The sequence below is a fragment of the Malania oleifera genome, chromosome 4, assembly GCF_029873635.1.
Source record: "Malania oleifera isolate guangnan ecotype guangnan chromosome 4, ASM2987363v1, whole genome shotgun sequence".
Classification (NCBI taxonomy): Eukaryota; Viridiplantae; Streptophyta; class Magnoliopsida; order Santalales; family Ximeniaceae; genus Malania; species Malania oleifera.
The window spans coordinates 94,300,002-94,325,316 of NC_080420.1; the positions used below are offsets into that span (position 1 = coordinate 94,300,002).

The following is a 25,315-nucleotide window of genomic DNA, read 5'->3' on the forward strand; positions in this document are numbered from 1 at the left end:
TTTGGGGATGTATATGTATAATTATGAAGTTATTAGGACTCTAGTATTGTGTATAAAGTTTAAGTATATCATGTTTTCCACTGCACAGTTAATATGTATTTATAAACAGGTATATCCCAAGTACCCCACTTTGGGTCCGGGTTAACTTTGTTTACAGCTTGTGGTATAAGAGTTTATTAAGTAAAATGGAAAGAAAAAATAATATAGCAAGAATTTTCAAGGCGTTACATTGTGGTATGAGAGCCTAGGTTGTTAGGTTCTGTAGACTTTAGTGCACAGTAAAAAACAATACCAAAGTATAGGAATATATCTTGAAGAAGATAGGAAATGAGTAGATCAAGATTTTAGTGAGTCAATGTTGGAAGTGAAGATGAGAATTTATGGTTTGTTCCGCAGTTTGGAGGCAGGAACTTTGTGGTGGTTTTTGTGATTTTCCTGGAATGATGATTTTAAGAAAACTATGGTAAACTATCGTTGGATTTTGTTTCTAAATTGTAGGATTGAATCTTAAATTAAGAATTAGGACGTTAGGTTAACGGGTTATATAAGGTTCTTAGTTGGATTAATGTATTAGTCATGTTATGAAGTTAGGATTCTAAAATTATGTTATTTTGCTTTCAGGATGGACCCTGGGAATGATAATACGAATGCTGGTGGGGGTAATGGAGCGGGGCCTTCCAATATAGGCGGTGATGATTCTGATGCGGTACTGCGCAGTGTCGTCCAACAAGTAATGGCAGAAATAACATGAAATTCTAAGGAGCAAGACTGCCCACCAGTGGATCAGGGCTGTTCGATCAGAGATTTTACTCGTATGAATCCCCCGTCATTCTCAAGAGGAGCTAACCCGTTCGTGGTTTAGAAATGGATCTAAAAGATCGAGAGAAGATACTAGCAATGCTGCACTGCACTAATGAACAGATAGTTCTGTATGCCACATTCAAACTGACAGGGGAGGCTGAGCATTGGTGGTTTGCTATGAGACTCCTAGAGGAGCAAAGACCAGTACCTATAGCCATGACCTAGACTTGATTTAAAGAGATGTTTTTGGATTGATATTTCCCTGCCACCATTAGAGAAGTTAAAGTGGAGGAGTTCTTGAATTTGACCCAAGGGCACCTGACGATTCAGCAGTACGTGGCAAAGCTTGTTGAGTTGTCCCGCTTTGCCCCTTACGTAGTCCTAACGAGGTAAAGAAGACAAGAAAATTTGAGAGATGCTTGAAGTAAGAAATTTATGAACAGGTGGTAGTTTTGAAGGTGCAAGATTTTGCAGAATTGGTAAATAGGGCCGTTGTAGGGGAGACGAGCAGGCAGAGGGGTGTTAAGGTGCAGAGTTAGAGGAAGAGGCCCATGCTTCTTGGATTTCAAGGGGGTACCAGCCGGGGCCTATGGAGAAGAGGTAAACATAGAGGGGACAGAGACAGGAGATAGGAAGCCATGGATTTCAAGGCGAGCAGACTTATCCTATTTGCTCTAGATGTGGTAGGAGGCATGTGGGAGAGTGCCGAGCAGGAAGAAATGTCTGCTACCAGTGTGGTAGACTGAGTCACTTGGCACGAGATTGTTGTGCGTAGCCGAGTAATGCTCCCGCCCTCAGACAATTTTAAGGAAATAATCAAGCACCTCGAGGTGGCCAGTAGAGGAATACCACGCTGGCACGGGTTTACGCACTAACACCGAGACATGCTAAGGCGACTGGCGATGTGGTGACAGGTATTATTACTATGCTTTCAATTAAAGCTATTGTTTTATTTGATTCAGGGGCCACACACTCTTTTGTATCTACGAGGTATATCAAGTTATATGGGGTAGAAACTCAGTTATTAGACACCAAATTATCATTAGTCACACCGCCAGGATCAGTAGTGAGGTGTCGAAAGGAACTTAAAGGGTATCCAATGGATATTCAGGAGAGAGTGTTACCAGTTGACCTCGTAGTGTTAGACATGCATGGATTCGATATGATATTGGGAATGGACTGGTTAGCTGCCAACTATGTCAGCATCTGCTGTCATAAAAAATAGGTGGAATTCGGACCTCCTGGAGAGCAGGAGTTCATATTTGTGGGGTCATGCGTGCGTTCCTCACCACATCTAGTGTCAGCTATTCAAGTGAGGAGACTACTCTTGGATGGATGTCAGGGGTACACAACTTGTGTGAAGGAAATGCCAGAGAAAGAATTGAAACTTACCGATATACCAATAGTGAAGGAATTTTTTGAGGTCTTTCCAAAGAAGCTACCTGGATTACCTCCTGGCAGTGAGATTTAATTTGCTATTGATTTGCTTCCAGGGATGACATTGATTTCTAAAGCTCCCTACATAATGGCTTTAGTAGAATTTAAAGAACTAAAAGATATGTTGTAGGAATTATTAGATAAGGGATTTATCAGACCTAGTGTATCGCCCTAGGGAGCACCAGTTCTATTTGTAAAGAAGAAAGACAGGTTGATGAGGATGTGCATTGATTACAAAGAGATAAATAAAGTGATAGTTAAGAATAAATATCCTCTTCCCCGTATTGATGACTTTTTCGATCAACTCCAAGGAACACAAGTTTATTCAAATATTAATCTTCACTCTGGGTACCATCAAGTGAGGGTCAAAGTAGAGGATGTTTCCAAGATAGCGTTCCAAATTCGGTATGGCCACTATGAATTTTTGTTTATGCCATTCAGACTGACAAATGCTCCTGCTACGTTCATAGACCTAATGAACAGAGTTTTCCATCAGTACTTGGACCAGCTTGTAGTAGTTTTTATTGATGATATACTGGTCTATTCGAGGAGTCCCGAGGAGCATGAGACACGCTTGAGGCTAATACTTCATATACTTGGAGAAAGGGAACTGTATGCTAAATTCAAGAACTGCGAATTTTGGTTAGAAAAAGTTACATTCCTTGGGCATGTGGTATCTAGGGATGGTATCTCTGTAGATCCAAGTAAGATAGAAGCGGTGGTGAATTGGGTGAAATCGAGGATTGTGTAGGAGATTGGAGGTTTTTTGGGACTAGCGGGATATTATTGTCGGTTCGTAGAGGGATTTTCTAGGCTATCAGGGCCTCTGAGACAACTAAGAAGGAAGAATACTAAGTTTGAATGGAATGACGATTGTGAGCAGAGCTTCCAGGAATTGAAACAGTGGCTCGTCACTGCATCAGTTTTGACTATTCCATCAGGAGATGGTGGATTCGTAATCTACAGTGATGTGTCTCAAAAGGGGCTTGGATGCGTGCTAATGCAACAGGGGAAAGTTGTAGCCTATGCTTCTCGTCAACTTAAAGAGTATTAGAAGAATTACCCTATGCATGATTTAGAGTTGGCTGCAGTGGTGTACGCATTAAAGAGTTGGAGACATTATCTGTATGGTGGAAGGTGTGAAATATTTATAGATCATAAGAGTTTGAAATATTTCTTCATACAGAAGGAGCTGCATATGAGGTAGTGGAGATTGTTGGAATTGATTAAAGATTACGATTGTACCATCAGTTACCACCCAGGGAAGTCTAATGTGGTAGCTGATACATTGAGCCGTAAATCAAGGTGCGCATCCGTATCAGCAATAGTAATTGCACCTCATATCAAAATGGATTTAGAAATACTTGGTGTAGAGCTGGTAAAGGGTAGTTAGTAGACATTAATTGCTCATCTGGTACTTCAACCAACTTTTCTGGAGAAAATTAAGATTGCACAGATGCAAGATGCAGAATTAGTAAAGATCAGAGATAGAGTGTAAAGCGGATAGGGAGCTGATTTTAATATTTCATATGACGAAACTCCAAGGTTTCGTAGTAGGTTGTGTGTACCTGATGACGCCTAAATTAAAAAGACTATTTTGGAAGAGGTGCATTGTTCCCTATATACAGTACATCCAGGAAGTACGAAAATGTACAGGGATTTGCGAATATCCTTCTGGTGGAGCAACATGAAGAGAGAAATTGATGAATATGTAGAGCAGTGTTTGACATGTCAACAGGTGAAAGTTGAACATCAAAGACTAGCAGGACCATTGCAACCACTTCACATCCTCGAATGGAAGTGGGAGCATATTTCTATTAACTTCGTACCGGGGCTACCACCGACACTTCATGGACAGGACGCCATCTGGGTAGTCGTTGATAGATTCATGAAGACTGCCCATTATCTTCCCATCAGAGTTAACAGCTCCATGGGTAGATTGGCAGAGCTATATATACAGGAAATAGTCAGATTGCATGGAGTGCCTGTGTCTATCGTTTATAACCGGGATCCATGTTTCACATCTCAGTTCTGGAAAAGCTTATAGAGAGCTTTGGGATCCCAGTTGACTTTTAGCATGACCTTTCATCCTCAAACCGATGGACAGACAGAGAGGACTATACAAATATTGGAGGTTATGCTGTGTGTTTGTGTGCTAGATTTTGGAGGTAGCTAGATTCAGTACCTGCCATTTGTGGAATTTGCTTACAATAACAACTACCAAGCCAATATTGGGATGGCCCCGTATAAGGCATTATATGATCGGAGATGTCGATTTCCGTTATATTGGGATGAAATTGGAGAAAAGCAGATATTGGGGCCAGAAATTGTACAACGAGCTTCTAAGAAAATCAAGCTTATTCAGGAAAGAATTAGAACAACTCAGAGCTGACAGAAAAGCTATGCAGATACCCATCAACGAGCACTGGAATTTGATGTAGGTGATAATGTGTTCTTGAAAATTGCACCAATGAAAGGGGTAATAAGATTTGGGAAGAAAGGTAAGCTTAGCCCTAGGTATATTGGGTTGTTTGAGATATTAGAAAGAGTTGGCCCGGTTGCTTACAGGTTAGCATTACCCCCAGTGCTATCTAGAATCCATGATGTATTTCTTGTGTCCATGTTAAAGAAATATGTCACAGATCCATCTCATATAATAAGTTATGAGGCACTAGAGATTGGTGAGACCTTATATTATGATGAAGTGCCCGTTCAGATCTTAGATCATAAAGAGCAGGAATTACGCACCAAGAAAATCCCACTAGTGAAAGTACTCTGGAGGAATCATGCAGTTGAGGAAGCTTTGTGAGGGTTAGAGGAGGAAATGCGTCAGAAGTACCCACATTTATTTAGTGGGATCTAGCATTAGCTAGAGAAAGGTAATGGTTCAAGTGAGAAATCATGAATGTACGTAGATTTTCGTGTAGGTTAATTAGTTGAATGTAATAGTTTTCTGTTTTGGTTGGTTTTGGGAGAGTTTTGATTTAGTTATTGTAATCTCCTAGAACTGTATGTGTAACCACAGTATTCCTCTGCCATAAGTGAGGGTAATTAATAAAATTTTAGCATTTTTCCTTAAGATTGGTGCTATAGATAGATGACAAATTTTGAGGATGAAATTTTTATAAGAAGTGGAGAATGTAGTAACCTGAAAAATAGGAATAATAAGAAAAACAAAGGAAAAGAAGGAATTTGGTTTGGTGTAGACCAAATCGTCGACGGTTTAGTGGGAGAGCAGATAACCATCGACGATTTTGTAATTACTACAGCACAATTAAGGGTAAAATGGTGAAAAGGTTTGTTTGAAAGCCAAACCATCAACGGTTTCAGGAAAACCGTCGATGGTAATCCTGCAGCTCATTTTTATTAAGGAAATCAAATCTTTCTTTCTCTCTCCAATGGTTGTGGCTCTCCCTTCTTCTCTCCTTGATTTCTCGCATGATTTCCACCCGAATCGGCGGATAAATGTGATTTCGGGATCCCGACGACAATTCTCTGCAGTTTAATTATAGTAATTTTGTGAATTGGGCATTTCAAGCACTGCTCCAAAACTAGGGTCCGGAGGTTATTTTTTAAAAGTTTAGCTAGTTATTGGTAATATGTGAGCCTAGGTATGTTGAATGATTGTTATTCTAGGGTTAAGTTGATTGAATTAGGGTTTATGGATACAGGCTTTGTGCGGGCACCGCAAGCATAGTATTGGATTCCCTACAGGCATAGTTCGAGGAAATAAGTAAAAGGATAGATTATGTTAGGTATTTTGAGAAAGTTTACCTTTAAAAATATAGTATTTGATTCAGAAATTGTATATATGAATTAATGTAAGTTTTTGGGAAATCTTATGTTTGAACTGAGAAAACCCTGGAAACAGATTTATTGTTATTTTTCAGAAAAATATAATCTTCCCAGACAGTCAGCATATTATAGAATAGCACTCACTTGTGTGGCATGAGTATAAATACTTTATTGCAGATATTAGCTTGTCATATTATTTTATAGTTACACTGAACAAACATGTTTTTATAATGAATTTTTAGAAAATCTATAAATAGTACAAAACTTATAATATTTTCAGTATATTGTGATAATTCAGCCAGCCCAGATGTCGTGATAATTCAGCCAGCTCAGATGCTGTGATAATTCAACCAGCTCAGATGTCGTGATAATTCAACCGGCCTAGATGTCGTGATAATTCAATCGGCCCAGATGTCGTGATATTTTATCCGGCCTAGATGCCGTGATATTTCAACTGGCCTAGATGCCATAACTAGATATATTTATAACAGTTTATTTAGGAACATTATTATGACAGATTTTACACAGAACCATGAAAGAGTTATATTATAGTTATTTACGAAATATACAATATGATAGCAGAACTCGAATGACTTAGTTTAGTTTCAGAGCACGGTACCGTAACTATTAGTTTAGATTCGTGCCACCACATGTCTCAGATAGAGTGTCAGTTTATGGATAGTTGATTGAGCCTGGTGTACTAGTGTGCCCCCCTGGAAGTCTGAACCAGGCTGGGTAGGGCAATCGTATTTACAGACGAGTCAGTTTTGGCTTAGCATGGCCTAGGAATATGATATCAGCTAGCTATCCATCTAGGGGAAAATTTCAGTATTACACAAATATAACAGACAATTAATTTTAGTATTATACAGATATAGCAAATGATTAATTTTAGTATTATACAAATATAACAGATGATTAATTTCAGTATTATATAGATATAGCAGAGGATTAATTTCAGTATCATACAGATATAGCAGACGATTAATTTCAATATTATACAGATATAGCAGGGGATGATTTCAGTATTATACAGGTATAACGGACAATTTATATGCATACAAAAATGTATTATGACACAGTATGTTTATGTTGAAATACAATTTCTTCAGACTTATACTGAATAGGTTTTCTTTCCTGACTTATCAGTTACAGTAAATTAAGTTATAGTTAATTATGTACAGTATATGTTTATATCAAAATAGAACTCATGTGCCATATACTGATGCTAATCTATCCCACTTATTGAGAGGTGTCTCACCCCATAATTCAAACATTTCAGGAAACTCAGACAAACAAGCGGAGCGAGCTCCGAGATAGAGGAGGTTTTAGTACTGCCCTAGTTGTAGGGTAAGTGTTTGAGTTGGAAGAGGGATTTTGTGTGAGTCTCTAGAATATTTCTATGGATTTTTGGGGATGTATATGTATAATTATGAAGTTAGTAGGACTTTGGTATTGTGTATAAGGTTCGGGTATATCATGTTTTATGTTGCACAGTTGATATGTATTTTGAACAGGTATATCCCTGGTACCCCACTTTGGGTTCGGGTTGACTTTATTTACAATTTGTGGTATTAGAGTTTATTAAGTAAAATGGAAAAAAATAATATAAATAGAATTTTCGAGGCGTTACACTAATGCTGTGTGGATGTCTCTTATATTGGATTCTATTATGATATGTGGCTCACATACTGAGTGGAAAGCATGCACAAAGGGAAACACATAAAGGAAATCAACATGCAGTAGGGGAAATCGTTGACGGTAACCCCAAACCGTCAACGGTTTAGGGCAGTGTCTGAGAGAATTTACATTATGTCTGAAACCATCGACGATATGGCACAAAACCATCGACGGTTTGGCATGGGAACCCAGCGCAGATTTTTGAATTTTGAAAAAGGGACATTAAGTTGGTTGGGGTTTGGAGGGAAAGCCTTCAAGAACTCTATTTATATATCATTAGTGATGTATGTTAAATTAGGTGTAATCCCAAGAGGGGGGTGAATTGGGTATTTTAAAAATTTTTTGAATCTATTTACCACTTAATTCCTACTTGTATATTTAGCAAACCAATCTTAGGGATTTATAACAAACAAAATTCAATTTACCAAAGAGTTCTTATTACCCAATTAATTGTGTACAATGTTATTCAACCTATACATGCAATATGAATAGTTCAAATATAGTGCTGAAAGTAAAGAGTAAAGGGAAGAGAGAAGACAAACGCGGTTTTTATGAGGTTCAACCAACTCGGCCTACGTCCTCACCTTGAACAACCACTCAAGGATTTCACTAAAAAATCCCTGCCCCTTAAATTGGGATGGAGCTTCCCTTACAATCAACTGTTTCTAAGAGGTACAACTTTCTCCTCACTCGCTGCTTACAAGAGATACAACTCTCTCCTCAACCCCGGTTCACAAGTCGAACCGTGAATACAATGAATCTGTAAAACACTCAAAAATGCTTCCAAACAAAAGCTCGTGAGTACAATTCAGATTCCTAATACATTAACATATGATATAACTTGAAGCTCAGAATGTATGAAATGATACAATCATTTATGTGTGATATGCTTCAACACACAAAACCCTTTTCAACAAAAACTCCCAAGTAATGATATATTTAAAACGCTTTGGAGAATATTAGGGTTCTTAGTTCACTTTGCAAAAATGCACAAAGATCTAGTGTGAATTTATCAAAACCTTTATCTTGAATTTTTATCAATCTAAAAACAAAAAACTTTCTTTCAAATAGTCACTCACAACTCGAACTTTGTAATATGCAAATATATATATATATGATATGTATTCCAAAGATCAAACACTGAATATAAAGTTTCAGAAAATATCCTTTGATAATATAGTGGTATAGACACTATGGATATTCAAACAAGTCATTTTGCAATATGAAAAGTATCAAGTCTTTGAATAAAAGAAAACTCACTTGACTCATAAGATTTAATTAATGACAACAGCTTTTCTCAAGTGATAATCTTATAAAAAATGATTTTAATATATAAATATAAGCACACTCAAGATCAAACTCTTCACACTTAATCAAAATAGATTTTGTAATACCAAACTCTTTCAAGAATGAATATCAATCAGCAAATCAGTTTAAATGAAGAAACTCTATGAAAATAACTTTTGACGAGAAGATTGATTTACCAAACCTCATTATTAGAATGAAAACAAGATGAGTAAATGAGTTCCCTTAGATATTCTGAGTTGATTTGCCTAAGCTTGATGTATGTAGGCTAGAGTGCAAGCAATCGTGTATCAATATGCTCAACTTTCTCAATTCTCTTTCAAATCGAAGGTCTCTTCTCTTATCTTTTCGTTTTTTTTTCATGTGTACTAGGGTTTAGATATTCAGTATATATAGTGTCTTACCCTTAGAATTGATCTCAACCGTTGGATCAAAAGATATCTCACGTGTTTGCACAATAAAAATTAAATTTTTAATCTTTCCAGCAAGTTCAGATGACTAAGGTCAAGGGCCCAGACGACCGAAGTCACTTTTATCCTTCAAAAAAATAGTCTGGACACAGGGTCAGATGACCGAGGTCAAGGTTCAAACGATTGAAGTGTCGATTTCAGATGACCGAGGTCAAGGTTCAGTCATCCGAGGTGCTTCTGTCAGTTTCTATTTTTCACCCAAAAATCTTCAGACGTCTGAACTTATTCTTCAGATGTCTGAGGAAATTCTTCAGTCAATCGAACTTAAAGTTCAGTCAACTGAAATCCCCAATTTTTGCATATTTACTTTCCAGTTCAAAAAATTATTTTTCTTTCTTTCTTGGCTCTTTTATAAAAACATTTTCCAAGGTTTTGACATTAATTCTAAGTCCATGAATGTCCCCTAATGATGTTCATGAAATGTATGAGTCCTAAATTCATTCTAAGGTGTATGTTGAGCCGCAAATTAAATCATACGAAAATGTAAATACATGAGGTCTAAGTACCCATTCCCAAGATGTTCTTAAATTTTGCCGCTTGCATCTTGATTCTCGTACTCTCTGAGTTCCATGGATCTTGCCAAGATATGTATGCTTTACTTTAATGTTTCCATGACTCGTTATCCTTCCGTGCATGCTTAATATGGGTCATGTTCACAAACTCAATGCACAAATCAAATACCAAGTGATTTGTCATTATCAAAACCGGGTTGGACTCGTAGAGTCAACAATGTATTTTGTAATGTTGTTCATATCTTTGACACAAGATAGTAAGAAATATTGTCGATTGCTCCTATGGACGTAGGCATTGTCAAACCACGTAATTCCTTTTGTTGTTTCTATTGCTTTCATTATAGTCATTGTGATTGTCATTTTTGTATTATTCATTATTGAATATTGCGCTCATGTGATTGTTTATTCCATTGTGCAATTCGATTTTACACAACAAATTGGTATCAGAGCATTGTTGTAATGGCTTCAGGCACTTTGTTTGCGAAATTTGACGTTGTCAAGTTTGATGGAACCAGAAAATTTGATTTTGGCAGGGAAGGATGAAGGATTTGTTAGTTCAGTAAAAAATGGTGAAAGCCTTGTATGGAGTTCAAGTGGAAGGCATGGATGAGGCAAATTGGAAGGAATTGGAAGCAATGGCACTGGTGACTATCAGGATGTGTTTGGCCGATGATATGCTATATCACGTCATGGAAGAGGATTCTCCTGCGGTTGTTTGGAAAAAGCTTGAAAGCTGATATATGTCTAAGTCTTTTACAAATAAACTTTTTCTTAAGCAAAAGTTATATTGGCTTAAGATGGTGGAAGGTTCGAAATTGAACCAACACATCAATGCATTTAATCAAATCATAAGTGATTTAATGCGGGTTGATGTGAAATTCGAGGAAGATGACAATGTGTTGATGCTACTGAATTCCCTGCTAGCGTCTCACACATATGAGAATTTGGTTACGACTCTAACATGGGGTAAAGAGACCCTGAATTTGGAAGAGGTAACAAGTGCGTTGTTGGGCTTTCATCATAGAAACAAAGTCAGCGATGAAATTTAACATGGTGAAAGGCTTGTGGTGAAGGGTAACCAAGAACGTGGGAGAGGAAAATTTAGGAATGGATAAAATCAAAATAAGTCTTGATCGCAGTATAATAAGAAAAAGTATATATGGTATTTCAAGTGCAGTAAAAAGGGGCACATAAAATCAGTGTTTCTGGAATGGAAGAAAGGGAATGCTGAAAAGTAAGAAGGTACTTCAAAATCAACAAATGTAGTTAAAGAATGAAATTCATAATTCAGTGATGGTGATATACTTTTAGTTTCGTCAAGGTCAGATCACCTCTCAGACTCTTGGATCTTAGATTTGGCGTGTTCTTACCACATGACTCCACATAAGGAATATTTTAGCACTTACTAGTCGATTAATTCTGGTTCCGTCCTTTTAGGTAATGATGTTTCATGTAAAATCATTGGAATAGAAAATGTAAGAATTAAGATGTTTGGTGGTGCTGCAAGAACTTTATGTGATGTAAGACATATACCGAACCTACGAAAGAGTCTAATTTCATTAGGCACTTTGGATTGTAATGGATTCAGTTACAAGTCTGAAAATAGAATTATGAAGGTGTGTAAAGGTGCTTTAATGGTGATGAAAGGGTAGAAGTTAGAGGGAAACATCTATGCACTGCTGGGCATTATAGTTGCTGGTGAAACTGCAACCATAGATTTTGTATTTGATGACACCATTTTGTGGCATATGCAATTAGGGCATATGGGTGAGCATGAGATGAAGGAATTTCATAAGAGGAAACTTTTTGAGGGTATGAAAACATGCAAACTAAACTTATGCAAGTTTTGTGTTTTTGGGAAGCATAACAGGGTGCAGTTCAAAACAACAATTTACAAGACGAAAGATATTCTTAATTACATTCATTTTGATGTTTGGGGGCCGGTGAGAGTAGCATCATGGGGTGGACATATGTATTTTGTGATTTGCATTGATGATTACTCACGTAAGGTCCAGGTGTGCTTCGTGCGACACAAGTCAGATATGTATGCTAGGTTTAAGTTGTGGAAAACTAAAGTGGAAAACCATATCGAGAGGAGAATTAAATGCCTCAGGTCAGACAATGGGACCGAGTACGATGATTCTAGGTTCATGGAGTTTTGTGAGCAACAGGGGCATAAGGGAATATTTCACTATTCGCCAGACACCTCAACAAGATGGTGTGGCTAAAAGGGTGAATTGAACTCTAACTGAGAGAGCTTAGTATCTTAGGCTGAATACAGGGCTAGAAAAAAACTTCTAGGGGTTGAGACACTTAGTATAGCTTGTTTCTTGGTAAACCGACCGCCAAAGGCATCACCAGAGAAGAAAGTGGCAGAGGAGGCATGAATGTGTAATGCGGTAGACTACTCCAGTTTGAGGGTATTCGGTTGTACAACCTATGTGCACATATCTAGTGAGAAGAGATCGAAGCTTGATGCAAAGTATAGGCACTGCATTTTTCTGAGATATCCGAAAGGTGTGAAGGGGTTCAAGTTGTGGGATCTAATAGCAAATAAGGTGGTGATCCGTAAAGATATAGTTTTTGATGAGAAAGTTATGGTGAAGCATACTCAAGAAGATGATGAAGAGAAATAAAAGTAAAAAAACTAGAACAAAGATGAGCATATTGTGCGGGTAGAGTTAGAGGCTTAGGGCAATGATCATGGTCCCCCAATTGCAGGGAGTTCTAGCTCGGAAAATGAGCAAGTTGATAGTGTTCCTATAAGAAGATCCAGACGCACTATCAGACCATCGCCTAGGTGTGGAATTGATGAACTAGTATCTTATGATTTCATAACCAATTGCAATTTCCAACTACTTTTTAAGAGACAGTGCACGACCAGGAGATAAGTAGATGGATGGGTGCCATGGTGAAGGAAATGGAGTCGTTGCATAAGAACTAGACTTGGGATTTGGTGAAGCTTCCAAATGGGAAGAGGGCGATAAGTTGCAAGTGGGTATATAGGAAGAAAGAAGCAATTTCAGAAAAGGAATGCGAGAAATTCAAGCCACAGTTAGTGGCAAAGGGGTGCTCGTAGAAGAAAAGAGTAGATTATGATGAAATCTTCTCACTTGTGGTCAGACACTTCCATCAGGGCAATGTTGGGATTAGTGGCACATTATGACTTGCATTTGGAACAAATGGATATGAAGACAACATTTCTCTATGGTGAATTGGAGGAGCATATCTATATGGTACAGTTAGAGGGATTCAGTCAACCTGGGCAGGAGCATTTAGCTTGCAAATAGAAGAAGTCTCTTTATGGGCTGAAACAGTCTCCAAGGCAATGGTACAAAAAGTTTGATTCTTATGTGATCCAGATAGGCTACAGGAGGTGTGAGTATGATTGTTGCGTGTATGTGAATAAGTTTGATGATGGTTCTCTCATTTTCTTATTGTTGTATGTTGATGACATTCTAATTGCTGCGAAGGACATAACTGAGGTAAATTAGATGAAAACTCTATTGAATAAAGAGTTTGACATGAAATATCTTGGTGCAGCTAAGAAGATACTTGGGATAGAGATTTGTTGGGATAGAACTGCAAGGAGATTGTGGCTATCTCAGGGCGGTTATGTAGAGAAGGTGTTGAAGAGGTTTAGCATGACTGATGCAAAATCGGTATGTACACCTTTAGCGAATCACTTTAAATTGTCTACCACTGAATGCCCAAAGACGAATGATAATATTCGGGACATGTCAAATGTAACACCCCGACCCCGAGGGGCCTGGGATATTAACTTTTTACTACTGATTTACAGCGGAAGCAAATAAACTCAATTTTTATTAAACCAGAGCACTAATTATCCATATTACAATCATTTATTTCAAAAGAAGAAAAATTATATAAGCATAAATATTTGGCATCATACTAATATTTCTAAACAATCTTTATTTTTCTATCCCCACCCGCATGCTTGCTAAGCCTAATTTCCAACATACTCTTCAGAGTTATCTGAAATAAAAATATGATTGGAGTGAGACGACGCTCAGTAAATAAATAAGATTATTATTAGTGTGTGGCAAAAATGAGCTTTTTAAAAATTTCGTAAAACAATATTTAACATTATAACTTCAAAACTATCTCTAGAATAAATATAAATTTAAAAATTTCTACATAAAACTTTTACCATCAACTATAGCAGTAAAATTTTATAATCATATACTATAACTGTTAAATTAAACTTTTAACTTTAAAACTGTATAAATATTTAATGATAAATATACATATACTTTTCCTTATACGTTTTCTTTAGATCGTCATTTAAGCACTAAAATGATCATTTTCATGTAAACTTATACTTTTCCTTCAAATCATCAATAACTTTGTACACGTAATTAAATATGTATAAATATATATTGTAAAAAAACCACCCTTAGGCTTGTTTGCTGTAAGTCATGTTTACCCCCATGACTGAGTTGTGCGGTCCGAAGACTGGACTTAGCTGGCTGGCCGACCAAACTAAATCAACGTACGTAAACTTGAAGTGAGATTTTCCTTATTAAATCCTGGTCTGGAACCAGGTGTGCACTCAGGAGAAATCCACTAACATAAATAACCACTCTGTAAACAGTGTGGGTGCACTCTGATCCGTATAAACTTTAAACTACGGTACCGAGCATCTGTAACTTTGAACTTTTGTTGCCATAAGGGATTTTAAAATCATCTTATTATAATTTATGCAATTTAAAATAATATCGTGAAAATCTCATCTTTACTCATATTTACATAAAAAATGTAACGTAGAAATAAACTCATGCCACACAATTTTTTTGTCTTAAAAATATATATAATTTTATTTTTGAATAGAAAGAAATGCTGAAAATTTACCCGAGGGGATTAGAACATTTCTTAACCCAAAAATAGATGCAAGTATATTAAAGATAGAACTGGTATAATCAAATATGCGTAAAAATAAACTCATAAAAAATTTTGTGGAACTAATTAACATAATTGAAATTTACTTATAAAATAAACTCGGGTATGAATTTTAAATAAAAAAAACTAACATAATCAAAATTTACTTACCTTCTTCTTTTACCGTGTGCTACGAACACAAAAACTATCTTTAAAAAATGAGATCGGAAAGAGTGGGTGAGTGAGAACTTACTCAAAATTCTCTTTCCACCACAAATTCTTTCACTCACTAATCCTTCTCTTCCTTGAAAAATTGTTGTGAAAAATGAAGGTTGAGAGCTCCCTATGTATAGGAAAATTTTGGGGAAGAAATGAAATTTATAAAAGTGTGGGGAGATGGGTGAAATTATAATTTTTTAAAAATTAAGGAATGGGTAAGGGATGGGCAAGGTATGGGTTGAGTATGGGATGGGGATGGAGGCCATGTGGGAGTGCTTGCCACCATTCCCATTAAATAAATTTTTAATTAATCACTTACCTAATTAATTAATTAATTATTTTATTATTTTTCTTAATCATTATTATCATTATTATTATCATTGTTTTTACTTTTAAACTATTTTTAGTATTTATTTATTTTATTATTTATTTTTAAATAAGAATTAAATTTAAATTTTGAAAATTCATGTGGGCCCCACATGGTCTTGTGGGCCCCACACAACTTCGAGACCCGAATGGATCCTACGTAACTCGAATAACCCTCATACGAGTTTATGCGTCCTACATAGTTTTGAGACTCGTATAAACCTCTACATGGCTTCGAGACTCATGTGGGCCCCACACAGTCTTGTGGGTCCGGCATAGGATACTTATATTATTATTTTTTTATCATATAATTCTACAAATTATATCAATTAAAACATTATTTTATGTACTTATTTACGTATATAAACAGTGTCTTGTGGCTCCGGGACTCATGTGGACCCCACATAGTCTTGTGGGCCCCACATATGATACTTATATTATTATCATCATATTATGTATTTCTACAAATTATGTCTGTCAAAACACTATTTTATATATATATACTTATTTACGTGTACAAACAGTGTCTATCCTGTTTATCTTATGAAATTCCATTTTGACCAGGCCGACCTCCAAGGAGCGACTGAGCCGCAATGGTTTCTGAGTACTCGCTTAGATAAGGTCTTTCTTAGGCATCAAACATGGAATCAAAGATCTTACAGAAAAACACTTCTGTATTGATATTAAATCAATGACCCTTTTAATTATTTTATTATTATTGTGCTTTAATCATATATATATTTTTGGGTCATCACATCAAAGGTCCCCTATGGTAGTGCTGTGGGGAGTTTAATGTATGTCATGGTATGTACAAGATCGGACCTCGCACCTGTAGTCAGTGTGGTGAGTAAATTTCTTTCAAATATGGGTAGACAACATTGGGATGCCGTTAAATGGATTTTTAGATACTTATGGGGTACTTTTAATTATGACATCGTGTTCGGCAAGCAATAGAGTGATCCGTTAGTTGCGAGGTATGTTGATGCAGATTATGCAAGAGATTTGGATGACAAAAGGTCTACATTGGGGTATGTATTCACCCTTGTGGGAGGAGCTACTTGTTGGAGGTCTATGGTATAGTCTCTGGTGGCATTATCAACAACTGAGTCGAAGTATATAGTAGTCGCCAAAACTGCATAGGAAGTGTTGTGGCTTACTAGTTCAGCTAAGGAGCTGAGCATACAATAAGGTGGAGTTGAGCTGCGTTATGGCAGTTAGAGTGTCATCTATTTGGCAAAAAATCAAGTATATCATACTAGAACCAAACATATAGATGTAAGGTTCCATAAGATTCGGGAGTTGATTTCTTCATGTGAACTTGTACTTGAGAAAGTTCATACATCTGAGGATGTAGCGAAAATCTCGACAAAACCAGTTACAACAAATAAGTTCAAGCATTGCTTAGACTTACTTCATGTCTCCAACTGCTAGAAAGGAGACGGTCCCAGCTTAATGTCCCAAGGTCAAGGTGGAGTAATGAGTTTATGTTTTCAATTTCTCCTAAGGGGTGTATGTTCGCCAAGGTGGAGATTGTTGTGATATGTGGCTCACATATTGAGTGGAAAGCATGCACAAAGGGAAAACATGAAGGAAATCAACATGCAGTAGGGGAAACTGTCAGCGGCAACCTTTAACCGTCGACAATTTGGGGCAGTGTCTGAGAGAATTTACATTCTGTCCGAAACCATTAATGGTATAACACAAAACCGTTGACGGTTTGACTCGGGAACCCAATGCAGATTTTTGAATTTTGAAAGAGGGACGTTAAGGTGGTTGGAGTTTGGATGGAAAGCCTCTGGGAACTCTATTTATATGCCATTTGTGATGTATTTTATAATGTTGTTCGTGTTTTTGACACAAGATAGTAAGAAAGATTGCTATTTGTTTCCGTGGACGTAGGCATTGCCGAATTACATAATTCATTATGTTGTTTCTATTGCTTTCATTACAGTCATTGTGATTGTCATTTTTGTATTATTCATTGTTGAGTGCTGCGCTTGTGTGATTGTTTCTTCTGCTGTGCAATTCAAGTTTACACGACAAATTCCTTCCCAAAAACCTTACTGCTTGTCTTTCTTACTTTGTGATTTGTTCATCCATTTCGAAGCAAACAAATCCTTTTATAGATATTTTGATTTTAGAAACTCAATCTCAGGGTGTTCTTATGACATGGAATGAAACATAGGCTAGGTAAAAGTGCAAAAAATGAAGGACTTCATAGCTTTATGAGAATAGAAAAGGATATATGAGGCTCAAAATTCATATCTTTGGTTGTTTTAAATTGATCAAGGATCACCTTTTGGCATGTCTCAAGTTATTTTTCCCTTTTCTTCTTTTTTCTTTTATTTCTTTGCATCTTTTCAATCAATGATGTCATTTTTGCCTTATTTATTTTTCCTCTATAATGTAGCCTACGTTTTGCTCCAATGTCGGGTGATCTCTTCAAGTTGAACTGCCAAACTGCTCATGAGTGGTAGATTCGTTTGCCACCCTCTTAACCAAATGGACTCACCCATTATTGGTTGGATAAAATTTGCCTTGAACAAAAAAGAAAAAAAGAAAAAGTGTATACGTTGTCTCCTTCTATTTTTAAAAAAATGTTTTAGCTCTCGAGCGAAGCACTTTCAAAAATTGTTCAGGTGCCTCTCTAGCGATATCCAAGGACGAATCTATTCCGTCTTTCTCCAAAAATCGAGCAAATGGACTCGCCCTCGCCGTGCCCGACGACTCCTCGGTGGAACGTCGATCGGCCGTTTCTCACCGGCCGCTTCCACCAGGCGTTCTCTCTTCCCAAAGCAAAACTATGTTTTCATAATCACTCGCTTCGCTTCCTTGAACTGTTTGCTCATTTTCTCTTCACTTGCTCTGGAATTTGCTTGTATAGGAGATGAAGTTGTCGACATCGAGGGCGGAGGCAAAAGGCTTTTCCATGGAGTCGTTTAGGTACGAGTGTGCATTACTCTGTGTTTGTACAAATTAATCAAAATTTTCATTATCATTTTGATCATCTAACTTTGTATCTTTTGAAAGTACATTCTGCTATGTTTGGTTGCTTGGAAAGTTTCTGGGAAAAAATTAGGATGTTGAATTACTTTGTTTAAAATTTTGGGTAATTTGGAAAGAAAAGATATCCACGGAAATAAAATTATTTATCGTTTTATATATGAATAAAATTGTCATTTGATCTTATGATTTATTTATTTTGATTTTATTTGGCAGTCCTGGATTGGAAAAGGCCATAGGTTGCTACCATGCTTCTGTACAGGTATGCTTTACAGTTTACACTACACACAGCACACCCCTTGAAAGAAGAGATTAAAAATGCCATCCTCAATGTTTTTTGACTTGTGTGTATTGTAGTGGATTTCCTTCCTTTCCATTACATAATATCTGCTTAAGATACTTTTATTGATACAGTTATCTAAAAAATAATTTTCTTATTATGTGGTTAGATATTTTGTGCGGTTTACAATATCTAACATTTAACTGGCGCAACCATCTAAGCTTTTGTGCTTGTGTGATGTCAACGCAACACCACTTGGCTCTGCTTTTGCAAAAGAATTTTTATTAAGAGAGAGTAAAGTTAGCAAGAGGTTCAAAAAAAATGAGGAAAAATTAGATAAGTTCCATTCTAATGCCTTGGCAAATCATTAAAGAAATACCCCTAAAACACTAAAAGCCACCATTCCCAAAGCAAATATTAAGGTGTATTTTGATTTCGTAAAAATTATATAGTTCCTTTCTGTCCATAGATTCAAGGGTGCATTGCATTCGGTTGCTAGGATAGGCTAGGCTAAAGACCTTTAGCCTATGTTTGGTGTTACTCTATGGTAGGGTAGGACTAGCCGAGAAAGGAAACTTATCCCATTTCTATGGGATAAGGCTGGCCCTCTACCCCCACCGACAATCCTTGGCTAAAAATATTTGGCTGGTCATAAGCCTTTTCTTTGTTTGGTGAGGGATACATGGAGTGAGGATATTTATAGAGGTTGGGAGGGTTTTGTGTTTATGAGAAAGATCAAAAAGCTTAAGTGTTGTAGAAGTGTAAATTTTTGGAGACAATAGAACTAATAAAAGCAACATTTTGGGAGAATTGGATTGGTTGAATAGGAAAGGGAAGGAAGGGGATTCTTGTGGTTGATGAGGAGGTTGAGAGGGTGGGTTTAAAAAATCAGTTAAGGGGTGTAATTTTTAGGACATTAGGAGTTTGAGGTAGGGGGCTAAATATAAGTGGGTCAAGGAGGGTAATCGTGATTCCAAATTCTTTCATAGTCTGGCTAATGGTAAAAGGAGTACTATTAAGGAGTCGGAGTTGATGGAAAGAGAGGTTAATTTTGACCCTGTTGTGATAGCAAGTTAGATTACTGATTTTTTTTTTTTTTTTGTTTTTTCCTTTTTTTTTTTTTTGCAAATATTTTTGTCAAAGGAGGATGGGAGTAGTCCAATGATTGATGGTTGGAGTGGAATCTCATATCTTTCTTGGTTGGAGAAGCTTTTTGGGGGAAGTGAGGTTAGGAAGGTAGTGTTTGAGATGGATAGTAATAAGGCTTTAGGTCTATATGGTTTTAGTATGAAATTTTTCTAGGATTGTTGGGATGTGGTTAGAGTGGATTTAATGAATATTTATAAGGAGTTCTTCCTTGATGGAGTTCTAGTTAATAGCATTAATTCGACGTCCATCACTTCTGGTGCCTAGGAATATTATATTTGTTAATGTTGTTGATTTTTGTCCTTTTAGTCTAGTTAATGGTGTCAGTGCATATTAGACTATTGTGAATGTGCTTGAAAATATGCTGACTTCAGTTACTAGAGATATGATTTCTCAAGCACAAAAGTGTTTTTGTTGGGGGTGAGCCAATTGTGGATGATGTTTTAGCGAATTAGCGGTTATTGAGGTTCTTGAAGATGTGCAAAGGAGTAAAGGGAGGGAATTTGTGGTTAAATTGGATTTGAAAAGGTTTATGATTGAGTCAATTGGAAGTTTCTAAGTAGGGTCTCGGAGAGGAAAGATTTTGGGTTTAGGTGGAGGGCTTGGAGTGGGGTTGTTTGTCTAACGCTTCCTTTTTTGTTATTACCATGAAAAGCCTAATCATAGTTTACAACTTTGCGATGTTTTAGGTTGGGAGATCTATTATCTCAATTTTTGTTTGTCTTGGCAATTGACTATTTGAGTAGAATGATAGATAAGGTAGTTGGTAGATGGTTTGTTAAAGTGATTCGGTTGGGAAGTGAGAGGGTCATTGAGTTTCATCGTCTAGTTCTCTAATGATGCTATCATTTCTTAAAGGATCATAGGGAATCTTCTTTAAATATGCTCACTATTATACAACTTTTGTTAGAGTAATTGGGGTGGGAGGTGAGAGGGTCATAGTGTTTCATCTTTAGTTTGTTGGTGACCCTATCTTTTTTCTTAAAGGATCATAGAGAGTTTTTTTTTTTTTTTTTGAATATGCTTGCTATTTTATTTACAACTTTTTTGAGTGTATTTCAGAGTTAAAAATGTAAAATTAGGGAATAGTGGGGCAGTAGGAATCAGTTTGGGACTTGCTAGACCTTTGGAGTTGGCTTCATTAGTGGGATTGCTACCCTAGATTGGCCTTTGACATACTTAAGGATTCCTTTGGGTGGTAATTCTAGGGTGGCGGGTTTTTGCACTTGTGCTAGAGAAGGTGGCAAAGCATCTAGATGGGTGGAAAGGTGCTTTTTATTTTTTTAGGTGGCTGCGCCACTCTTATTTAGTTTTGTCTCTCTAGTATACATTTAAATTTTATTTTCTAGTAAAGATGAGTAGTGGAGAGAAGGTTAAACTTGATAATCAAGAAATTAATAGCACTTGTAGATTTCGATATCTTGGATCTGTTAGGCAAGTGGAAGGGGAAAATTAAAAAGGATGTAATACAAAGAATTAAAGTAGGTTGGGTAAAATGAAGGAGTGCGTCGGGCGTGTTGTGTGATCATAGAATATCCTTCAATTTAAAAGGAAAGTTCTATAAGATAGCTATAAGGCCAACTATGCTTTATGGTTTAGAATGTTGGGCAACTAAGAAACAACATGTACAAAAAGTAAAGTTGTCGAAGTACAAATGTTAAGGTAGATGAGTGGTATAACATTAAAAGATAAATTTAGAAAAGAGCATATATGCAATAGACTAGGCATAATCGAAGGTAAGATAAGGGAGGGGTGGTTTGGATGGTTTAGGCATTTGAAAAGTAAGCCTAGTAGTGCACTAGTGAGAAAGAGTGAGTTAGTTATTGTTTCTAGCATGAAAAGGGGCAGGGGTAGGCCTAAAATAACTTATAGTGAGGTAGTGAGGAAGGATTTAATAGCACTTAATTTCGTAGAGGAAAATACTCTTGATCGGGTGAATTGGCAGAATAAGGTTCATATAATTAGCCCCGCCTAGTGGGACTTAAGGCTTGTTGAGTTGTTGTTGTTTATTTTTAAAGTTCTTGTATGGGTAGCTAGGGCTATAGGGATAGCTAGGGTTATTGACAGAATCATGAGATCTTCTTTAGTTTGGATTGGGGAGAAGAAAGATGATTTTGTTGGTTGGGAGGTGATGTGTAGATCTAAACAAGGTGTCAAAATTGATGTCTAAAAACATTGCCTTGATGAGTAAATGGTTAATGGAGGTTTCCTTTATAGGCGAACTCACTTTGGCATAAAGTAACTTAAAAGTAATTTTGGCTTACAAGAAAATGGGTGGGATACTAAAGTAGGTTTTAGATCTTCTTTGAGAGTCTTTGGAGATGTATATGTTAGCTTTACCATGTTTTGTTATACCGAATTTGGGTGGCTAATGGGCTTCGCTTTCATTTTTGGAAAGATCCATGGGTGGGGATTTGGCTCTTTTACTGTGGTTTCCTCGTTTGTATCATCTTTCTTCGCTTCATAATGGGGCTATTTCTTCTCTTTTTGCTTTCTAATGGGGAAAATTTTTTGTGGGATTTTCATCTTTGTAGATCTTTAAATGATAAGAGAGGTGGACGAGCTGTCATCTTTGTTGAGTTTGTTGGAGGGTTTTTGTCCTTCCAATAGGGAGAATGTATCGTCTTTGACGATTACTATAGACTTGGGCTGTTTGTTTAAAAGCAATAAAGGCCTTTTAAAACCTCTGATGTGGCTGTTGGTTAAGGAGGGAATCAATTGCTTGGGTGATCGCCCTTTTGCCTCCTGTTTGGTGAAAAAGACTCCCATGAGTTGTTATAATAGGTCAAACTATCTCCTGGTAAAAGGGTACTAGAGTCATAGTGGCGGCCATAACCCTTTCTTCATTGGTTCATGTTGTGCTTCCTGACAAACTCCTTTTTCCTCTATGTATAGAAAGAAGAGTTTGTAAATCCAGCTTGATGTGGCTGTTGGTTACGGAGGCCCAAGAGCAGAATTTTAAGTCTATATTGGGCCTGGTTAGTGTAAAAAATTCAGTAGGGTAAATCACAGCTAGGCTAATCGAATGGGCAGGCCCAAAAGCCTAGTCAGGTTCCCAATCAAAACGAATGCTTTTTTTTTTTTTTTGGAAAACTGCGTGGCTACAGGATTTAGTCTCTCTTCAGAACAGAAGCAAGTTGCGTTTCGTTCAGTGCTTCAAGAGGAGAGAAGTAGTTCCTCCGAGAACATAAAAGAGAAGGAGGCAAAACTAGTAAGATGGGTCTTTAAAAATTCTACTTATTTTCTAGAGGGTGATGTTTCTCCTATTCTAGAGAAGAATGATAGTAGTTGTGGTTATAGGATTGAGTTTGGGGGGATTTTCTTCAGAGAATTTTAATTCTTGTGAGGTTGAAAATCAGGACTTATTGTTGGTCCGAAAGGAAATTCTGCTGGTTAGGAAGCCAATTCGGATAATTTGAGGATTCAAAAGGTTTACATTCACCTTAAGTGCAAGTGGGCTTTAAAAGGAGGAAATATTTTGAAGATAAACGAGATTCATCTGGTGAGAAAACAAAATAACATTCTTGAAAACTAAGGTGTAGTCCTTAGAGGGGGGGGGGGGGTGGTGAATTGGGTTTATAAAAATTTCTTTAAGAATCTTTTTATAAATTCTTTCTCAACCTTTTTATATTCAACAATCACAAATGTAATGTTTAAGTTTTAATCACTAGACCAGCTGAAAATCAAATTCAAATTTTAAGACTCTGTGAATGAGTATATCAACTTGATCTTGCAGCAATTTCAATCAACACCCAACCAATGAATTCACAATGTAGTACTTTCAGCTTTTGAATATTTCAATCCACTCAACAAGATAGAATTGATTTCAATATGAAAGAATTCAACCAAACATCCAAAACTCAGAAATTAAATAAGTTTGATTAATCAATGAATCAATGAGTCTTTGAGTGTTAATCAATCAACGTACTCCCTTACGGTTTCCACAATAGATATTGATTACCAACGTACTTCCTTTCTGTTTCTGCAAATCCCAAGGGCAAATCAATTTTCAGCAATTTAATTCACACCCATGTAGTTTATAGATTTGAAATAAACAACGATATAGTTATATATGCTGAAATTTAAAGAGAGTAAGAAAGATAGTGAGACCGAGATTTTTACGAGGTTCGGCTATACCCGCCTACGTCCTCGCCTTAGGCACACCACCTAAGGATTCCACTATAACATTCCTTTATGGGCGGAGTAAACCTTTTACAACACTCCTTCAATAGGTTGGAGCCCTCCTCTCCAAGTGCGACGTTTCAATAGCCCTGAGCCGTCAAGAAAACAAGAGAAGAAGAATTAGTTCTTGCGTACAAGAATTACTCTCAAACAGAGCAGATTAGTACAAGATATAGCATAGCTAATCAATACTTCAATGTAAATATCAATGAAGAATAGAATTGAAGCTCAAAGAGTATATCACTGGGATCTTTCTTTGATTGATTCAAAATTCAGAAGTTTTGCTCAGAGATTGGTGAACAATAACTCAGTAATTCTCAAAAAATCTTAGCAAGTAGATGTGTGCAAGAAGGCTTTGAGAGAGTATGAGCAATATAGGCTTGAAATCAGATTTTCAATTCTTGGTGTTTTATTTGATTTGAGAAATCATGTATTTATAGAGCTAAAAAGTCATATTTTCGTGTTGCTCAAGTTACTTGGAGTTTTTCCCAAGTTTTGACAAAGTTTGGGGCACAAGCAACTCATTTTGGAAACATTTAAACGCTGTCTTAAAACTAGTCGTTATGAAGGTCAGTCGACTGAACTCGTCAGGGTCAGTCACCTGATCTTTGAATTTCAGCATATTTTCGAAGTTAGTATGGGGTCAGTCGCCTGAACTCTCAGGGGTCAGTCGACTGAGCCTATTCTGTTTCCTAACTTTAATTCAGAAAAAATGTCAGTCGTCTAACCAGTCAAGGGTTAGTCGCCTGAACAGTTAAAACACTGTTTTTAAACCTTGTTTCCAAAAACTCTTGCCAGCTTGTTTTGATACTTTTGAAAGATATTTTCAAGGGTTTTCAAAATAAGGTCTCTAAGTCCATAATTAACCCTAATGAGTTTCAAAGCATTCATTTTGATATTTAAATGAAGTACTTACACAAGACTTCCTTAAGACTTTAAAACTTTCTAAACTTGAAGTCTTCATGCATATCTTTGCTTTTAGTCCATCTTGTCTTGAGCTTCAATATCCTTTAAGCTTCCATAAGATTTGTTTGTCTTTGACCTTTTAAACTTCCTTTTGATCACTTGTTGTTGGAGTATGAGCTTTTAATAATCACTTGTGATCTTGGACTCTTAGTACTTGAACTTTTGAACTTCATATACTTGATTTCCTGAAACATCATTACTTAAACCACAACATGTTAACTTTGCCTTGATTTGTTGTCATCAAAATAAGATTT

The 25,315-nt window shown here is 36.7% G+C and overlaps 1 protein-coding gene across 1 annotated transcript in view; it reads left to right on the forward strand.

The window, feature by feature from the left end:
• The first annotated feature begins 18,013 nt into the window (after nucleotides 1-18,013).
• LOC131154341 (gamma-tubulin complex component 2) overlaps nucleotides 18,014-25,315 on the forward strand; it is an 87,001-nt gene continuing 79,699 nt past the window's right edge. Inside the window, exons 1-3 of the mRNA XM_058107044.1 lie at nucleotides 18,014-18,261; nucleotides 18,369-18,427; nucleotides 18,704-18,749. Of these exons, the coding sequence (XP_057963027.1) occupies nucleotides 18,184-18,261; nucleotides 18,369-18,427; nucleotides 18,704-18,749 (183 nt within the window). The 5' untranslated portion in view covers nucleotides 18,014-18,183. The remainder of the gene's footprint in view (nucleotides 18,262-18,368; nucleotides 18,428-18,703; nucleotides 18,750-25,315) is intronic.